The sequence below is a fragment of the Paralichthys olivaceus genome, chromosome 23 (genome assembly GCF_024713975.1).
Source record: "Paralichthys olivaceus isolate ysfri-2021 chromosome 23, ASM2471397v2, whole genome shotgun sequence".
Taxonomy (NCBI): Eukaryota; Metazoa; Chordata; class Actinopteri; order Pleuronectiformes; family Paralichthyidae; genus Paralichthys; species Paralichthys olivaceus.
In genome coordinates, this window is record NC_091115.1 from 4373266 (window position 1) to 4389586 (window position 16321).

Genomic DNA, 16321 nt, shown 5'->3' on the forward strand with positions numbered 1-16321 from the left:
AATTAAACTTTTTTTTAAAGACATTTCTTGTTATTGTTATTATGGACAATTTAATTTCTCCGCACGATTTTGTGGACTTTTCGTGTTTTACATTTATTTCAGAAATTTGACAAAATTGGCCTTTGCAGCCATCGCTCCACTCAGTAATTCATAATGCCCAAGTGAAAACATGTTTTTTAGAGTTTTTGGCAAATTTGTGAGAAAATCAAATGAAAATGGGCAAAAATGTAATTTTATCCACAACTATGACACATAACCATTGAGGCAGAATTCAAAGGTAGAAAACACTTTATTAAAACCCCTCTCTCTCACGCACACCTTCTGAACTATACACTCCACTTCCCTGCCACTCAAAGGTATGTGTCACATGTTCTGCAGCCCACTCTCTCCATTCAGTCGTCATTAGCACCGGCACAAGGAGGCAGATTAATGTGGGAGGTTTTCCAGCAGGTGGGTAGAGGAAGAAAGGTTAACTCACAGAAGTGACGAATGAATCACTTCGAGCATCATTGTTTCATTACACTCCGCCGTTGTCTCCGCAATGATGTTTTGCGTCACTCAGAAATCGTCCTTTTCATTCTTAAACCCCCCCCCCCCCGTGGCATATGAATGCACTGCATATGTTTGAATGTGATTAAGTGTATGTAATTAAGCCGCAGCCAGATGGTCCTGTTGGTGGCTTGATGCTGCCGTATGGTTTATCGTATAGATTTTACCCTTATAATGCGTTTCCGTGTTGTGGCAGTGGAGTGAACGGGAACGCTTTGTGTCATTGAGGAAAGTGCATCATGTGAAACGACATTTCCTTTCAGCTCTCATCCTGTTCTCATCTTCTCTCCTGTTATTCCTGATTTGCCTTTGCTTCCCGTCTCGTCCCCCGAGGTGACGGTTAATACACAGGTGACTGAGGATCCAGACTCAAACCTGCGGTGTGTTTTCAACGAGCTCCCACACAGGACTCACGTTCCCTCAGATGTTTTCGCTGCTGCAGCTGCCTTGAAGTGTTTGTGATGTTTTGCGTTTTAATACGGCCGACGATTATTAGCCCTCCTCTTAGTTACTGCACGGGAGAGTTTGACCTTCACCGTGCAGAAGGATGTATGCACAGAGTTTGACACTAGAGGGCTTTCACGTTAATTACCATCACCTTAAATTAGAGCCCGACTGAGATGGATGATTTAGGGCCTGATACCAATATTGGGGAGTAAAGTATTAGAAGTCACGGAGAATGATCCACTCTCACCTGGACGTGTTTGTGACCATTAACCTGCTCTGTTCATCGTGTCACTGCTCACTCTCTCTCTCTCTTTCTCTCTCTCTCGTCTCTCTGTCTGCCAGTCCTCTCTCCATCCCTCAGGAGGGGGGGTGTCTCTTTGTATTTATTGTCATTAAGCTGCTTACTGTTTTCCCATCATCCAATCATCCCCGAGACTGTGCCACTGCCGTCTGATAGAGTGCTTATACATATATTATTCATTTGATGGACTCCCTCTAATCGCCTCACCAGTGGCAGAAATTAATCATTCCAGAAATCCCGTCATTTGCATTCTGTTCCGGGAGTTTTTTTTTTTTTTTCACGTGGAGCGATGGTGCGGACAAAACAGAGAGAAAACCGAGAGCAAAGGAGGGCGACTTCGCTCGCAGCCAAAAAAAATCAATGACGCTGGATATTCAACACTACTGTATGGTTTTTATAGTGGCCCATAAAAACCCCATTGGAAAAGTATATATGGCATGAGATGATTTCTCTGTGGGTCAAATTGGATTACGCCTAGTGTAAAATGAAGAGTGTGGCCTTTTCTCCCCACTTTCTCTCTCTTTCTCGCTCTCTCTTGCTCTCTCTTGCTCTCTCTCTCCACCATTGAACTCTATAGGAAGAGAAACCTAATTACATGGCTGAAAGTGGCCATAGTGAGCACTATTAAAAGGATCCAATTAAAGTTTATGCGACGCTGGCAGCAGCATTCTGGTGAGGGATTATTTGTGGAGGTGGAATTTGATCCGTCACACGGAAGGAGTCGTCCATTGGCCAAGCCACCGCGGGCGGATGGCGGCTGGCAGGTGGGAGGGGCCTCGGAGCGATGAGAGTAATTGGATCCCGAATCAACGGACACTTAAATCAAAGAGAGAGTAAAAGAAAGAGACGTGAGAGAAACAAAGAGAGAGAGGGAGGAAGAGCTACAGCAGAAGCAGAGGTTGAATGTATTTAAGAGACACTGAACTGTTGCTTAGCACTGTGATCTCACAGCAAGATGGTTTATGGCTTGAATCCCAATTTCTTTGTGTAGGGTTTGCATTTGTGTATTTACAGGTACAGTATGTTAGAATGGACAAAAATTGATAACGGACAGAGATGGTTTTAGTTCAACTCTGCTTTCAAACGTAACATTTTGTTGATGTAGCCTAACTTGACTGTAGGTGTGAAAGTGAGTGTGAATTGATGTTTGTCTCTATACACTGGTCCTGAGATACTCTGGCCACCCGTAGGCCTATATTGGTGTAGCCCGCCTTTCGGGGATGTCAGCTGGGTTTGGGCTCCAGGCCCGTCCGCAACCCCTCAAAGGACAAGTGTATAGATAATGGATGGATGAATGGATGGATGAACTGTTGCTGCAGAGGACGTCATGTGTTATTTGTTTCCAACAGGACTTAGAGAACGGATAAGCATGAAATTCGGTGCACAGATTGCGGTCAAGTGAAAACTGTAGTTGTTGGTATTTCTGCTTCAGGAGCAGCACAGACATGTGAGCCAAAGACAGTAAGAAATAGAAATTGGATTCCAAACTGATTCCAGTTTAATATAATGTGAGTATTTTCTGCAGACAGAGAAAGTTGGATGAGGAGGAGAGGGATGCAGCTCATGATGCATCCAACTCATGTCAATTTACAACTTTTAAATATCTTTCACATCAATGTTCAAGTCCTCATTACGACTAGAAAACTCTGTCAGCTCAGATCTTTCCCACTCAAAACAAAAATAACACGCCAGTGCCAGGACACTGATGTGTCACAGTGGCCAAAGTCCATCGTTAAAGATCATTAGATCTGATTTTAATGAACACTGTGCTGTTGTGCAAACACACGAGTCCTTCACGCTGAGTCGATCAGAGGCTGAATTGGTTTGAGGATAAAAAAAAATACTCCCCCATATGTAATGGACGTGTTTAATTCAGAGAAAAGAGAACTCTGTATCAAAGTAATTCTTGTCGACACTTCTTCTATAAACCTCGTCTTTGTTTGTTGAACTCACCACCACCACCTTAAACCTCCACCTTCAGTCCGAACACTGCCTTCATTATTATTTATGGGAACATTTCATGTAAACCATTTACTCCAAGTTTAGCTCGTTACTCTGGAACCTTCCAGGAACACGTTTTTCCTTTTTTCTCTCTCCGCCTTGAGCAAGTAACAGAAAGAAAGAAAGAATTCATGAATAATTTGAGGTCATTTAAAAAAAAAAGAAAAGAAAAAAAGCACCTTTTATTATTCATTGCTTTGCATCGGCTTGGATACTTCAAAATAAAATACTTCAGACGCGATTGAGTGGGTTTTAGTTTAGGCATGAAAAACTCCTGATGGCTGGGATGCAACACTGACAACGTTATCAGTGCTTTCCACAAAACACCAGAGGTTTTTTTTTTTTTATGCTGTAACATGTCAACACAAACGCTTTCAGGAAGAACGTCCAAGCGACTGAGATCATAATTGTTTCTTTTATTACAATGACGGAGCAGCTTCAGAACGAAACTGTGACAGCAGCACTGACATTAAACATGATGCTCAAATTAGAGACGAATGACGTGAATGGTTTTGAACACCCCCCTGGTGGCTGGCTGCAGTGTAGGTCACAAATTGCCCCTCTTCCATGTTAGTGGAAAGGACATGGATGGGGCCAAATTTAATAAAATCTAAAGTACACGTCAAATAAATCCCAAAGATGGTTTGGTAGGTTGATTTGTTCGATGATATAAAACAATGGGAGGAAACGTCATGATTGACAGCTGAGACTGACCTCCATACCACTGCTCCATCCCCCGACCGCCACTGAGCAGACGTGGCTCCGAATGCTGTCATCGGCAAAATAATGGCGGTGTTCGTTTCTGGGTTATTTTGGCTTCATGCTTGGATATTGGGATGAAGACTATGAGTTCTACGGCTTCATCCATCAATCGCTACAGCTCAGACTTTAGCTCTAAGTTATGTTATTCCTGCAACAATGCAGGATGTTTCAGCTTCATTTCTGTGGGAGGAAGTTGAGAGGGTCGTCCATCTTTATATACAACCTAGTGACTATAGCATATAAGCTTGTAAATAAAAGAAGGAAAGCAGCACAAACAGCCCGTGGCTCAGAGGGGAAGATGTTTATAATGGGGTCACCATAGAAAACACTGGCATGACAGTAGAGGACAGAGATGCTGAGCACTTTTACACACATCTCTCACACACTGAGGGCTGGAGGTCCAATAACAGGGAAGGGGCAGAGGTGGGAGTATGCGATAGCTTAGCTTGTGGTATTAAAGGGCCAAGAGGTCTCGCTATGAGATGATTATCACCGTGCAGAGTGTGATGATTATTCCAGCCTCTCTGACCCACTGGGTTCAAATCCCTTCGCTTGGTGGTGAGAGGTTTCAAGGAACACGGAAAATGGGCTCTCCTGTCGTCTGTGGCCGAGGACGCGGGGAGGGAGGGCTGTGGAGGTGGATGGAGAGCAGGGTTGAAACAGAGGGTTGATGGGATACATGTGTGCTTGTTGTTCTGGTGGAGCGGTCGGTCTGAGCCCTCGGGCTTTGCAGTCGTGACGGGGCGTTATGAATGAATGAACGCGGGACAGATTGTGTCACTGGCCGGTAATGTGCTGGGGCCAGTGTGGCCATGGCTGGGGGGGGGGGGGGGATTAGGCTGACACAGCAGCACGTTCACATCCCTGATCACTGCACACACACATCCTGGAAAACACCCACCACAGGGACACACATTCAAACGGATGACATCAGCTTTCCCTTAATCTCTCCATGTCTCTGCCGTAGCGTCCCCTTTCCTCCTCTGCTCTCGTCATACCTGCCCATTGTCGACTCTGTGTGTCCGTGAGAGGGCAGAAGTTCTCTGTGGAAAAGTGGAGTAGCTGCAGAGGAAATTAAACGGCCATCGTTGGTTTTCTTTGGAATTTTATCTCTAGATTAAAGTTGCTCGGTGTAAACGTTCGCTCGGCTGCTGCCTGTCAGGAATCTCCTCCTTTTTTTCTTTTTTCTTCTCCATTTCAACTCTCTCCTGCACTTCCTCTTCTTCTTCTCCTTCTTCTTCTGCAAACATGATGGCTTTGATTCCCGTGGAAGTCGAGATGCGGAGCAAAGCCAAAGGCGATCTCTTTCAGCAGAAATAGAGGGAGGCTTGAGATGTGATGAAAGGAGCCATTCACGTCTTCCCACGAGAGAGAGGAGCTCGCTTTGATTCTCAATGATAACAGATATCATGATGACATCCCAGTGTAGGGGTAGGTTGTGTTTCTTTTTACATGTTGTAGGTTTTTCTTGGCTGCGTGTGTGTGTGGGATCGGCCTACAAATACTCGATATGAGTAACATCCTGAACTGGACGCTGCCAAACTTCTAGGATTCATAACCACGTCTTGTTCCCGAGTGTGTTTGATCCAGCACTTAATCAATATGGAGAGCTCTTTGCTGATCTGTCACTGTCACTTTACCGCCGCTTTAAGTGTTTTCCTGCTTCAGAGGAGCACGTGCACCGAGCTGAGGAGCTTGATATTCACTCAGTATCAGCAGATGAAGATGAAGGTGTCACTTCTGACCAATAACAGGAGGAGGAGATGGTTTTTTATCCTCCTGTCTCATCATGAGGAGCACGGCTCTGACTCCTGATTATTTTTCATTACGCTCTGACTAATGCGCAGATATTTTCTCAGTTTAAAAATGAGGAGAAATATCCATCACAGTTTCATTAAGCTGCAGGTGAGGCCAACTCTGTTTTTGACGCCGAGGTCTTATCCCATTTTTACAGGGTTTATCATTATCAGATGCTACAACCTCACTCCTTTCAGTTTTGATGCAGGATTTCGAGGCTCCAGCTTCGCACTAGTGTGTGTTTGAATAAATTATGTTTCGAGCAGCATCTTCTTGATCTTCTTACACGAGCTTAAACTGTGACTTCTCAGACTATAAGTATATTTACACCCTCTAGATCTGATTATTCTTGATTTTCATAAATACTCTTTTCAAATGTGTGTGTAGTATTAATTCAGTTTTGAAAGTGCCTGTTGTGTGTTTTCAGGGGAGCACATGTCGTTATTGCTGCATTTATCAGGCAGCAAGTGTTGGCTACACTGCGAAACGTTTGCAAAGGAAAATATTCAAGATGTTTTGCAGTGAACAAAACTCCAGAGACTCTACTCGCAGGAAACATGAGTAAAAATGATTACTTAAATGTAAGAAGTAGTTCTCTTGTAATCTCCACTTTATCTTTGCTTGTTTGTCTCTTTAACGTCTCTTAAAATGAATTATTAAAAGGGTACCGTAGATGTGGTGGTGGAGATTGTAGCTTTAAAATGCCGATAGATCCCCACCAGAGTACATTACAGTTAAAACCCTGGACATAAAAAGTCCTCTAATAACATTTGGCTTTTGTCTTTAATGTGAAAGAGGACAATCAATTCCCAGGTCAATTGACTCTGTAGTAGTTGGGGGTGATTATATTTCATATCGGTTACAGCTCCATTTTGCAGTGATGTAAACTTGATTCACCCCAATATAATCACAGTGACGTCTTTCACCAGAGTGGACTTTAGGGATTAGAAGTTCAGCCCGCAACACAAGGCCTCTCTGACCACTAGAGGGCGTCCGAGAGCACTACCCACAAGAAAGCTTGAAATGTTTTCCTGTCGCAATAACGCAGCTACCACCAATAAAACTCAAGATTTACAGTAGGTGAGTGAATGATCGAGACTTTAGTCAGTAGTATAAGTGGTATTGAGGCAGTGGGGGCCTCACATCAAACACCTCTAAGGGCCCCATAAAAGCTTGGACCGGCCCTGCAGAGCAGACAAACACTGTAAACACGACTCCTGATAACGAGACAACAAGTCGTGTAGTGTGAACTCGTCCTAATGGAAAGTCAAACTCCTCCAGTGTGGAAGAATCCAATCGCTTTCTTTTAGAAGGTTTATACAAAGATATTAGTATTCGACCTGCAGCTTGTATGCAGGTGTTTTTTTGAACAGACCAGGAGATTAATCCTTTCTTCAATACCAGCCTCCATCGTAATACTCCCCACGCATCCCCCCCTTTTTCTCCACCTCTTTATCTCTTTATCAGCCCTCTCCACTCGTTCTCCCCTCCTCTCGTCTCCCATTGAGGGGGGGAGAATGCAGTCATCAATATCCCTGGCTGTGTTACAGGCGGTTCACCCAGCACCTCCTGGAGGGCAGAGCTATTAATGGAATTCAGGAGAGGACGTCAGAGGACCAACAGGCAGGGGCGTGTGGTTCAGTGCCTGGCTTTCTCCAATCTATGCCACATTACTGGCTGTCAATAAGCTAGAGAGCAGTGCAGTCGCTCTCGCTCAACTCGCCTGAACTCAGATGAACCTGAAATCTCATCAAATCGAAGAGATGGCACAGAAAATTACAGATCTTTGGTCAAAGACCAAGACTGAGGTTTTGTGTCTGTGCTTTGCTGGCGAAGCAAAACATTCACAGTCAATATGATTAAATTGCCAAGCGGTGAAATTAACTTTTCATCGTAAGCGCAGTGAAAACAGCAGGCTCCTTTCCAGCCTCCTCCTCTCCTGCTCAATAGACTTTATTACCCTTTAAATGATATGTAATCACAGCTGATTAAGATGCTGCTCCTGATCATCACTGAAAACTGTGAATAAGCGCATCGCCACACTTGCTGCTTGTCTGTGAAGGCAAAGTGCAGTGAAAGCAGCTTTCGTTGACGAGCTGCAGCCGTTCGCTGTCCTCCCATCAGTCCATTTGCCCACAGGCGGCAGGCCGGCGCTGAATGGAAAACTAATCCATCCCACTAATGCAGGGGCATTACGGCTGCCCGTCACTTCCTAATTGGCTAATGGCGAGATTAGGGTGGTTACAATAGGCCGTGCTGACACTGTCTTGGCCAGTCATAACAGAGGGTTTAGGGTGAAAAGACAAGACCTGCGTAACACGTCCGACCTGGACCTTTGTTCACAACACTGGGCCATTATAACAGGGATGTTGGAGGCTATAGTGGTTTCCATGTTCACCCTGATTAGCTTTAATATATATTCTTTTAAACTCCATGCAGGATCAGGTCTGACGCCCTGAGACACTGTTGTTATTAACATCTGTCCTGAGAGATCTGATCACAAGTGGTCAGCATTAGGTTTGTACCCATTCACGTTTCAGACTAAAGCCAGATGTTCGCAGGTGTCAGTAGGGGCCGAATGAATGAATGAATGTACAGCTCTGCTATGATTTTCTAATTTAAGAAAGGTATCAATCATTATGTGGTGGTCAGTGTTTATTGTGGCTACAGACAAAGAAGTGTGTGGACTCCGAGAAGCGTAATGATATGTTTGATTTTTACCCATAGCGGGTCAGAGGTCGTCAGCTAAGTGGGCTGTCCTTCATGTGTGGCCCAGGACGCATTTGTGTTCACGTGGCGAAAATAATTTGGCCACGTGCATCTTCCAGATGTGGTTCGATCATTAGATCATCTTGGACAGATGTTAATATCAGGTCTAAACATATGTTTAAGGGAATTTATTTTCTTGGTCCCTTTTCCTAACAAGACAAACATAAATCCACAGAGACGAGTTTGTGATTTCCAAACCCCTCGACTCAGCCGAGATTGTGCAGAAGGGACTGCAACTCAATAGCCAGATGAAATTGCTGTTACTCTGTGAGTGTGAAATTTGTCTGGAGTCCATGATGAAAGAAACTGGGGAAGATGAAAAGAGGAGAGGCTCCAGCAGAGATGATGCAGGAGACAGATGAACAGTGGTGCAGTCTGTCACCTCACTGTGGCTGCTACCTGAGACTACATACTCTCCTCAGGAACGAATAAAACAAGAGGCAAGAAGATGGACACATTCATTCAGTGATGCCAACAAGCTGCTTAAAGTTTATGTCCACCCAAAGCTACAGCAATAACAGTAAAATATATGCAGTGCTCTGGCTGTTTAATTAATTTAAGTGTACTCACCAGATGTAAGTACATGAGGAAAACACTCACCTGTTGCCAACACGTTGAAATCCTGTTTAGAAGTCTGATTTCTCTTTGTCATTCGACGTGTCAACATTCACTCTCATTCCTAACGAGCAAGTTAATTCACCCATAAAAATGGACCACGCGTCTCAACTTCCTACGTTAAAATATCCCGGATACGAGCGCTGCCATCTTATGTCTATGACATCATTTGAAGCCTGAGTCTGCACAGCAGGGATCAGGGGACGGCGCTGCGGTAGCGAGGTCCCGCCCGTATACACGCTTAACCAAAGTCAGTCTCAGCTGTCAATCACAATTCATCTGCGGACATGGAGGAGCCCTGGTTTATGACCTATACTAGGACATCCTGATTTTAAATATAACTTTTTTATGATGTAATTTTAATGAAACCAGACGTGTTCTGAGATACTAGAAAGCGAAGATGTTGTGTCTCATCAAACCTCAGGAGAGGTCACGATGACTTGAGGGACACCAGGCACATCCTGTCCCATTTCTTACCCCAGCTATCTCACCGGCTCCGTGATGAGTGCACAGTGGAATCTCTCTCCGCCTGCAGTGATCTCAGGTTCCATTAACACTCCGCTCATAGTTTTCACTGTGCAACGTGCAAATGTGAAGCCAAACACAGAGGTCACGCGTTAATACCGCGTGTTTTATTAACATTCGTAGCTTCGAGCGACTGTATGTTAATGTAATCTACGGGAGTACGTGTATGAAACCACTGCAGGTGTTAGCTGTGACCGGGGCGGACGCAAGTGCTGCTCAGCTGCACAAGTGAGGGTTGTACTTGTGGCCTGTGGTTGTGGAGTTGCATCCAGGCTGGAGGACGTACTGGAGAACAACAGGCTGCGGGCTACAAGAGCCTCGGCCCACGCTGCAGCTCAAGCTCTCTCATCCATTACATTCATGCAGTGCCTGTTCTAAACCTACCTGTTTGTAATGAGCTGCTCTCTTGGCCTGTGGTGATGCTCTGGAGCTACATCACAATTATTCCCCGTCATTAGTGAGTCGAGTTAGACAACATTGTGCTCATCCTACCTGGTCTGTCTGCAAAAAAGTTTAAAATAACTGCTGTTATTTTTCCTTTCGTTACATTTTACACAGATAAACAAAGATTTGTGGAATTAATAGATGCGAGATGTGATGCCTCTCTGTCATACACCCTGTGCTCACTTCCAACCACTTCCTCCTTTTCCTCTTCTCACATCCCGGTCACCAAACCTCAGATTCCCGCAAAGTTCCCAGTTGGTGACAAATGTCCTGTTACTTATCTGTTCACTATTCACTGCCACGATCTGTTTGTTTTCCTCGGTCGTCTTTGGAGTCTGCAGTAAAGTCTAGAGGTGGATTTATACTTGTGTTCGACAGTTCTGCCGCAGACGCCTGGAGCGCAGGAACTGATTCATAGTTCGGTGTCTGATTTCATCTGTTTATAGCACCACAGCTCCGTGTTTATAGCACCTCGTTCAGACAGATTTTCTTCCGTCCCGAAACAAGCCGGGGCCGATCACAACCATTTATCTGAAGAAGGGCGAGTTTGATGCGATGAGAGGAAGAGGAAGCTGCGCCGCTGAAGGCCAAAGTGGCTCCTGCTGGTGTGGAGAGATCTGTAGAATCAGCTTGTCACATGTTTCATTGGTTTTCCACCATCTTTTGTCATGATTCCGTCCCTGTGTTTAACTTTTGAAGGACCGTTGATTTATCTTTGGTTGATGGACTTTTCTGAAATTGTTTTTCCAGTTTTGTTTTTTCATATCTTTGTCGGATTCCCAAACCACTCCGCCTCCCAGATGCTCTCCTCCTTTAGTCTCACGAATAAAGCAGGAGCTTGGTGGTTAGACACGACGTCTGTTCACAAAGAACAACAGTAGCTATTTTTAGCGAGGAGCTTCCCACACTCCTGACTGGGCTTAAATCCAGAAACACACCTGAGGGGATTCGAGAATCCAGGCTCCTGTAAGACTGACACAATGATGGCTGCAGTATTTAACCTTAATGAGTGTCCCAACCCTCGCTGATCAAGGAATTGTAAATAAAGATGATTATGCGCACTTAAAATATCCTAACATCATTAGACTGGTGCCTGGGAAAGGTTGCTACACTTTGAGAATCTGTGCAGGATCGTGACCCACATACAGAGGATGGAAAATCGAGAATCAGCATTGTGGTGCCTTTAGATATTGTCACCCGAGAGAAGTCCCCACCAGAAGATGCTGCTAAATATAGTCCTGCAACATCAAAAGTCCTCTTTGAAATGTGTGTGTGTGTGTGTGTGTGTCTCTGCATGAATGTGTGTGCTGCTCTGTCAGTCGCTCTGCATGTGAGGGAGGCTAATCTGATGGGTACATAAGCTCCCATGCAGACAGACAAAATCAAGAAACTCTCCAGCGGAGGTGCGACACAAACATCCACACTGACACATCCACTCGTGCAGTTTTTTTTTTATTCCCCCCCAATCCTCCCTGCTGCTCATTTGCTTTTATAAGCTCGTACAAATGATTCTAACAGCAGGTTGCTAGTTTGGATGTTTCAGCTCTGAAGGTCGCCAACAGTAAATCTCTGCTCGGAGGTTTGTGCGTACAGCGTTCCACTTCGTTCCGTACAATAGCGATGTTTGACAACTTGATTTCCAGAGAAAGAAAATTAGCTTTCTGATTAAATGTTCTGTAAACAACCACAAAAAAGAATGCAAGTGCTGATCATCGAGCCTTTTGTGGGTTTAGCTTCTCCACTCGAGGACCAATTAATCGGCGTATTAACAAGACAACATTGGAAGAGCTTGGCAAGCGGCTTAATGCCCTCATTTGGATTCATTTTCTATCCATTACATTGTCTGATGGTGTCTGGAGGAAGTTGAAACCGTAAACTTGGACGAGGATTGGGATTTTTTTGCCGTGTACCCAAAAATACCTCATCTCAGGAACATTTATATAGGATTTTAAAAACATTATTAGTGGTTGTATTTATTGAGTGGAGAAAAGAAGTTATGTATCGAGGTCAGTTCAAGCAGACAAGTAAAGTCAATTCCTGTCAGGAGATGTGTTAAAAAAACCGAGGGAAAAATTAAAGTATGAAATTAAGGGAATAACTTAAGTAAATACGAAAGTAAAATCATTGCAAACATTTTCATCAGTCTCCTGTTAATATTCGCCTTTAGCTTGAACTACACTGGAGCCAATCTCTTCTCTTTTGTTCTCATATTTGAAGGGAACCAAGGAAAAGGAACAATTTCATCTTCTTTGCCCTTAAGTGTCCCCAGTTTTCCAAGTGGGTCGTCCTCACAGCAGCTCATTTCACTGATTCGTTCTGTTTGTGTAGTTACAAGTGTGATAATGTCTGATCGAAGCTCCGCTGCACAGCACAGAGGGCTGTTTCTGAACGGTTTGAGGTGCGTGGTTTGAAGCTCATGGCTGGAGAGCGTTGAGGGAAAGTGTTGAAAATGTTAAAGATCTGCTCCAAAATTTAAATGTATTCTTCCCTGACGCATAACAACACATCCACCAAGTTCCATTGTAATCCATCCAATAGTTTTTGTGTAATCCTGATAACAAACAAACACAGACGTGTTTGAGGTAAAAATCTGATTTTCCAGGTGACTGAGTGTGTTTACAAAGCAATAGAACTTTATTAATCCTAAAGGCAATTTAGATAAAAACAAGAAACCGACGTGACATGGCTTTCCACTGCTCCAAAATAAAAATGCACCGGACCACAACTCCGACACCATGGGCTCTGGACGTGAAGACAACTGTCAGTCCGAAACAAGAGAAGACACTTAAGTTGCGCTCGCCGCCTCTTTGCAAAGTGTTTAATGTCGGGCACTGAAACTTTTATGGGCATTTTTCCAGCCTCGTGCAGGGAGTGATGTCAGTTGGCTCACCACCTACCAGGGAGGATCATGGGCACAGTTGCTCCCCTGCTGACGTTAAAACGCACAGATGGATCCTTTAAACGCTGCGGTGAGGGTCTAACAAGTGTGTTTCACGGGGCTCATCTATTTCCTGTGAACAACCCTCGCTCAGATGTGAAAACCTCGGGGGTACAGTGTCTGCGTGGTGTCACAGCCGGGATCAGTTTGAACAAGTCTAATTAGCAGCAAGGAAGTATTTAGGAAATCATTTGTACCTCAGTGTTACGTTATAAACTCTTATTGTTTTAGTAACTGGAGGAGAGACGATGGCGGCGGCGGGGAACTTGACGTTTAATGCCGCTCTCACAGTTTAGAACATTTTTAATTCGCTCTTGTGCTGCAGTCAGATGTGGGGGAGTCCTCATCGGACCGTCAGCTCCATGCAAATGGATTTCTGCTGTTGGCGTCCAAATTGCATCAGCTTAACCCCTGAAATGGAAAAATCCTCCTCTCTTCTACCAAGAAAGCACGCTTCTCTAATATTTGGTCTCAGATGTGAAAGACAGAAAAGGACAAAAAGGAATGAAGAGGGCATTTAATGAGTCGAGCAGGGTGAACCTGATTTTAGATGTTTTCCTGATCACTTCTGAAACACAGACTGAGACGACTTGTTCTCAGTCCGCGGTGAGGAGGCGTCCACGGCTGCAGCTGCTCTAACTCCTCTTCTCTTATCTCCTGCAGGCACAACCAGGCAGCCCAAGGAAGGAGAGGTCCCGGGGGTGGATTATAATTTTGTGACCGTTGACCGGTTTGTGGAACTGGAGAAAAGCGGAGCCCTGCTAGAGAGCGGAACGTATGAAGGTAAGGATTGAGTGAAGTCACGCTTAACGACGTGTGTGTGTGAGATTGTGGTCATTTCCTCTTTAGCTTTAGACATTTCCCAGAACTTATAAAGACGCAGACAAACTTGGAAAGACATCATGTCCTGCCTCCCACGTTCACTACCCAGGCGCCACCTCTTGTTTGAATGTTCTGGGCATTTTCCTGCTGTCGTGAACGCGTCTCCCGCTGTTTGTCGTATGTGAACTCCAGAAAATGTCCTCACCCTATTTTCCCGGAGTCCTTGTCTCAAAGCGGCTTTGGTGATATTTCAAAGCGGTTTTTTTTGTGGAATTTTTGCATCAGTGCAGCACTCAAGGCATTTTTCTGTCTGTGTGTGTGTGTGACAGTGGTGTGAATGAGTGCTGAGACAGAGTTCATCTCACACACACACACACACACACACGTACCATCCATCTTTCAGCTTTGCGGAGACAAGAGCATCATCAGTCATGAAGGACTGAAAGGAATCTGTAAATTCTGAATGAAGAGAGTCCTGCACGCACACACACACTCACACAGACAAGCACATGCACACAGACACACACTCACATCCACGCAGTCCCATCTTCATGTGGACTCTCTCGGCTCAGTCCTTGAGTCTGAGCTGCAGTGGCTCTTCAGTCGTCTAATCAAAACAAACAGACAGACACTCGCTCTCCTCTCTCTCCCGTGGTCAGACAGACCCGCGGCTCGGATTTTAAAGCACTCCGAAAAAAGCAGCCGCAGCTCTCGGTTCGCCTGGCCACCTCCAGCTCTCAGGAGACCCCCTGCCATTATACAGATAACACACACTGGTGCAACTAACTTTCTCCTCTCCCACCTGACTCCAGGTCTCTGTTTGCTCGCCACCACTGCAGGAAGGAGGGGACATTTTTTGCAGATGGCCAATTTAACGGTCGGTTGCCAGGAGCAGTGTTAGATCCTCTCACTGATGGGAGCCGCTCTCCACGGCGGGAGGGGGGAAGAGTTTCTTCTGCGCCGTCGCTCTGCCATCTTTCAATGTTTTATATACTTTAATAATTTAATGGCCAATTAGATGTGGAGGGAAAAAAAGGAGAAGGGGTGAGATTTAGAAAGAGAGACTGTGGTCAGGATGAGCCGGCTGTCAGAGCAGCTGAGGTTTGAGTCGTTATCACAAAGAATAATGTAGGAAGAGCTCAGGTTCACTTCCCGCAACAAGTCTCCTAGAGAAAGTCAACGATGTCCTGACATCTCACCGCTACAGAGTCTGTGTTTTAAAAAGGTTTTCGAACGACGTTTTAAGACAAAGTGAACAGTGAAGTGGGAGGGCTGACGACATCTGCAAGTATTTTATAAGTTTCACATGCAGATAAATACAGGAACAATTGTCCTCCATCCTCTATTTTTGAAAATAAAAATCACTCTATCACTCTCACATGAACCCTGGAAGTCTAAAGTACTGCCCTCCACTTCACCTCCACCTTTCCGTGAGACTTTCCTTTCTTTTTCTCTTTCTCATGACAGTTATATCCACACGTGTACGAGACTCCAGGCTGAAATCTGCACAGCTCTTGCCACCACTTCAAAAGTGCAGGTTTCTGTGGAGCTGCAGGTTATTTAAGTTCACACGTGGAGCATAATTTCTTCTCGAAGGCAAATCTCCGGTTCGTTAAGGCTCCAGGATTTGTGTCTGCGGTCGGGGGTCTCTAATCCCGACAGTCCCTGTAATCTTTTTACAGCTTCTCTCCTCTATTTTTCATTGCAGCCTTCGTGTTTTCCAGATCGTGAACATGATGTTTCAGTAGGTCTTTCCAACGCAGAGGGAGACACCAGCTAATGTTTTTTTAAATCTTCTTGGCTATTCTTCTTGTTCCCCTGCAGTTAATGCTGCAGTTTGTCTCTAATGCTCAGACCCAGTGGGTTGAAATCATCTCTGCGGATTGTCACACGCGTCATCTTCTAATGTCTGATCATTCAGTCACGGCCACTTGACTGGAGCTTTAAAGCTCATCTAATAGCAAACCTTACGTGACCCGCTCCAGACCTAAACTGTGGCTGATGTCCTCCTCATGGAAACCGATCCTGTGCTGTGGCCAATCTTTGTCCCGACCACAAAGAACTTCAGCTGGCTCGGATTTAAGAAAAGCTCAGAGGCAAGTTGAGACAGATCTTTTTTCTTTTTCTATGGAAGGACATCTCTCAGACTTTGGGCCGACGTGATTCGACACCTCAACCCAGGACTTTAAGAATAACAGTCTAGTGTTCAGCTTTGACCACGACGTCTTCTGCAGTTAGTTCACTCGCTCTTTTCTTTACAAGTCTTGTCTTTCCTCCTCAAATCTCAGCAGAGTATATAACGTTTCTAGTCAAAGGTTCAGCATCAAACTCCCACTTAATTCTCTTACACA

The 16321-nt window shown here is 44.8% G+C and overlaps 1 protein-coding gene across 14 annotated transcripts in view; it reads left to right on the forward strand.

Moving 5' to 3' along the window:
• Positions 1 to 16321, forward strand: part of magi2a (membrane associated guanylate kinase, WW and PDZ domain containing 2a) — a 163570-nt gene that overhangs the window by 88030 nt on the left and 59219 nt on the right. For 13 of the 14 annotated variants that reach the window (XR_011240099.1, XM_069519506.1, XM_069519508.1 and 10 more), the window contains exon 3: positions 13812 to 13931. Coding sequence is in view for 13 of the 14 variants with exons in the window: in XM_069519506.1 (XP_069375607.1) it covers positions 13812 to 13931 (120 nt within the window). In the remaining variant the exon portion in view is untranslated. Of the gene's footprint in view, positions 1 to 5032; positions 5492 to 13811; positions 13932 to 16321 lie in introns of those variants that run through there. The other variant, XM_069519504.1, reaches the window with a different exon arrangement.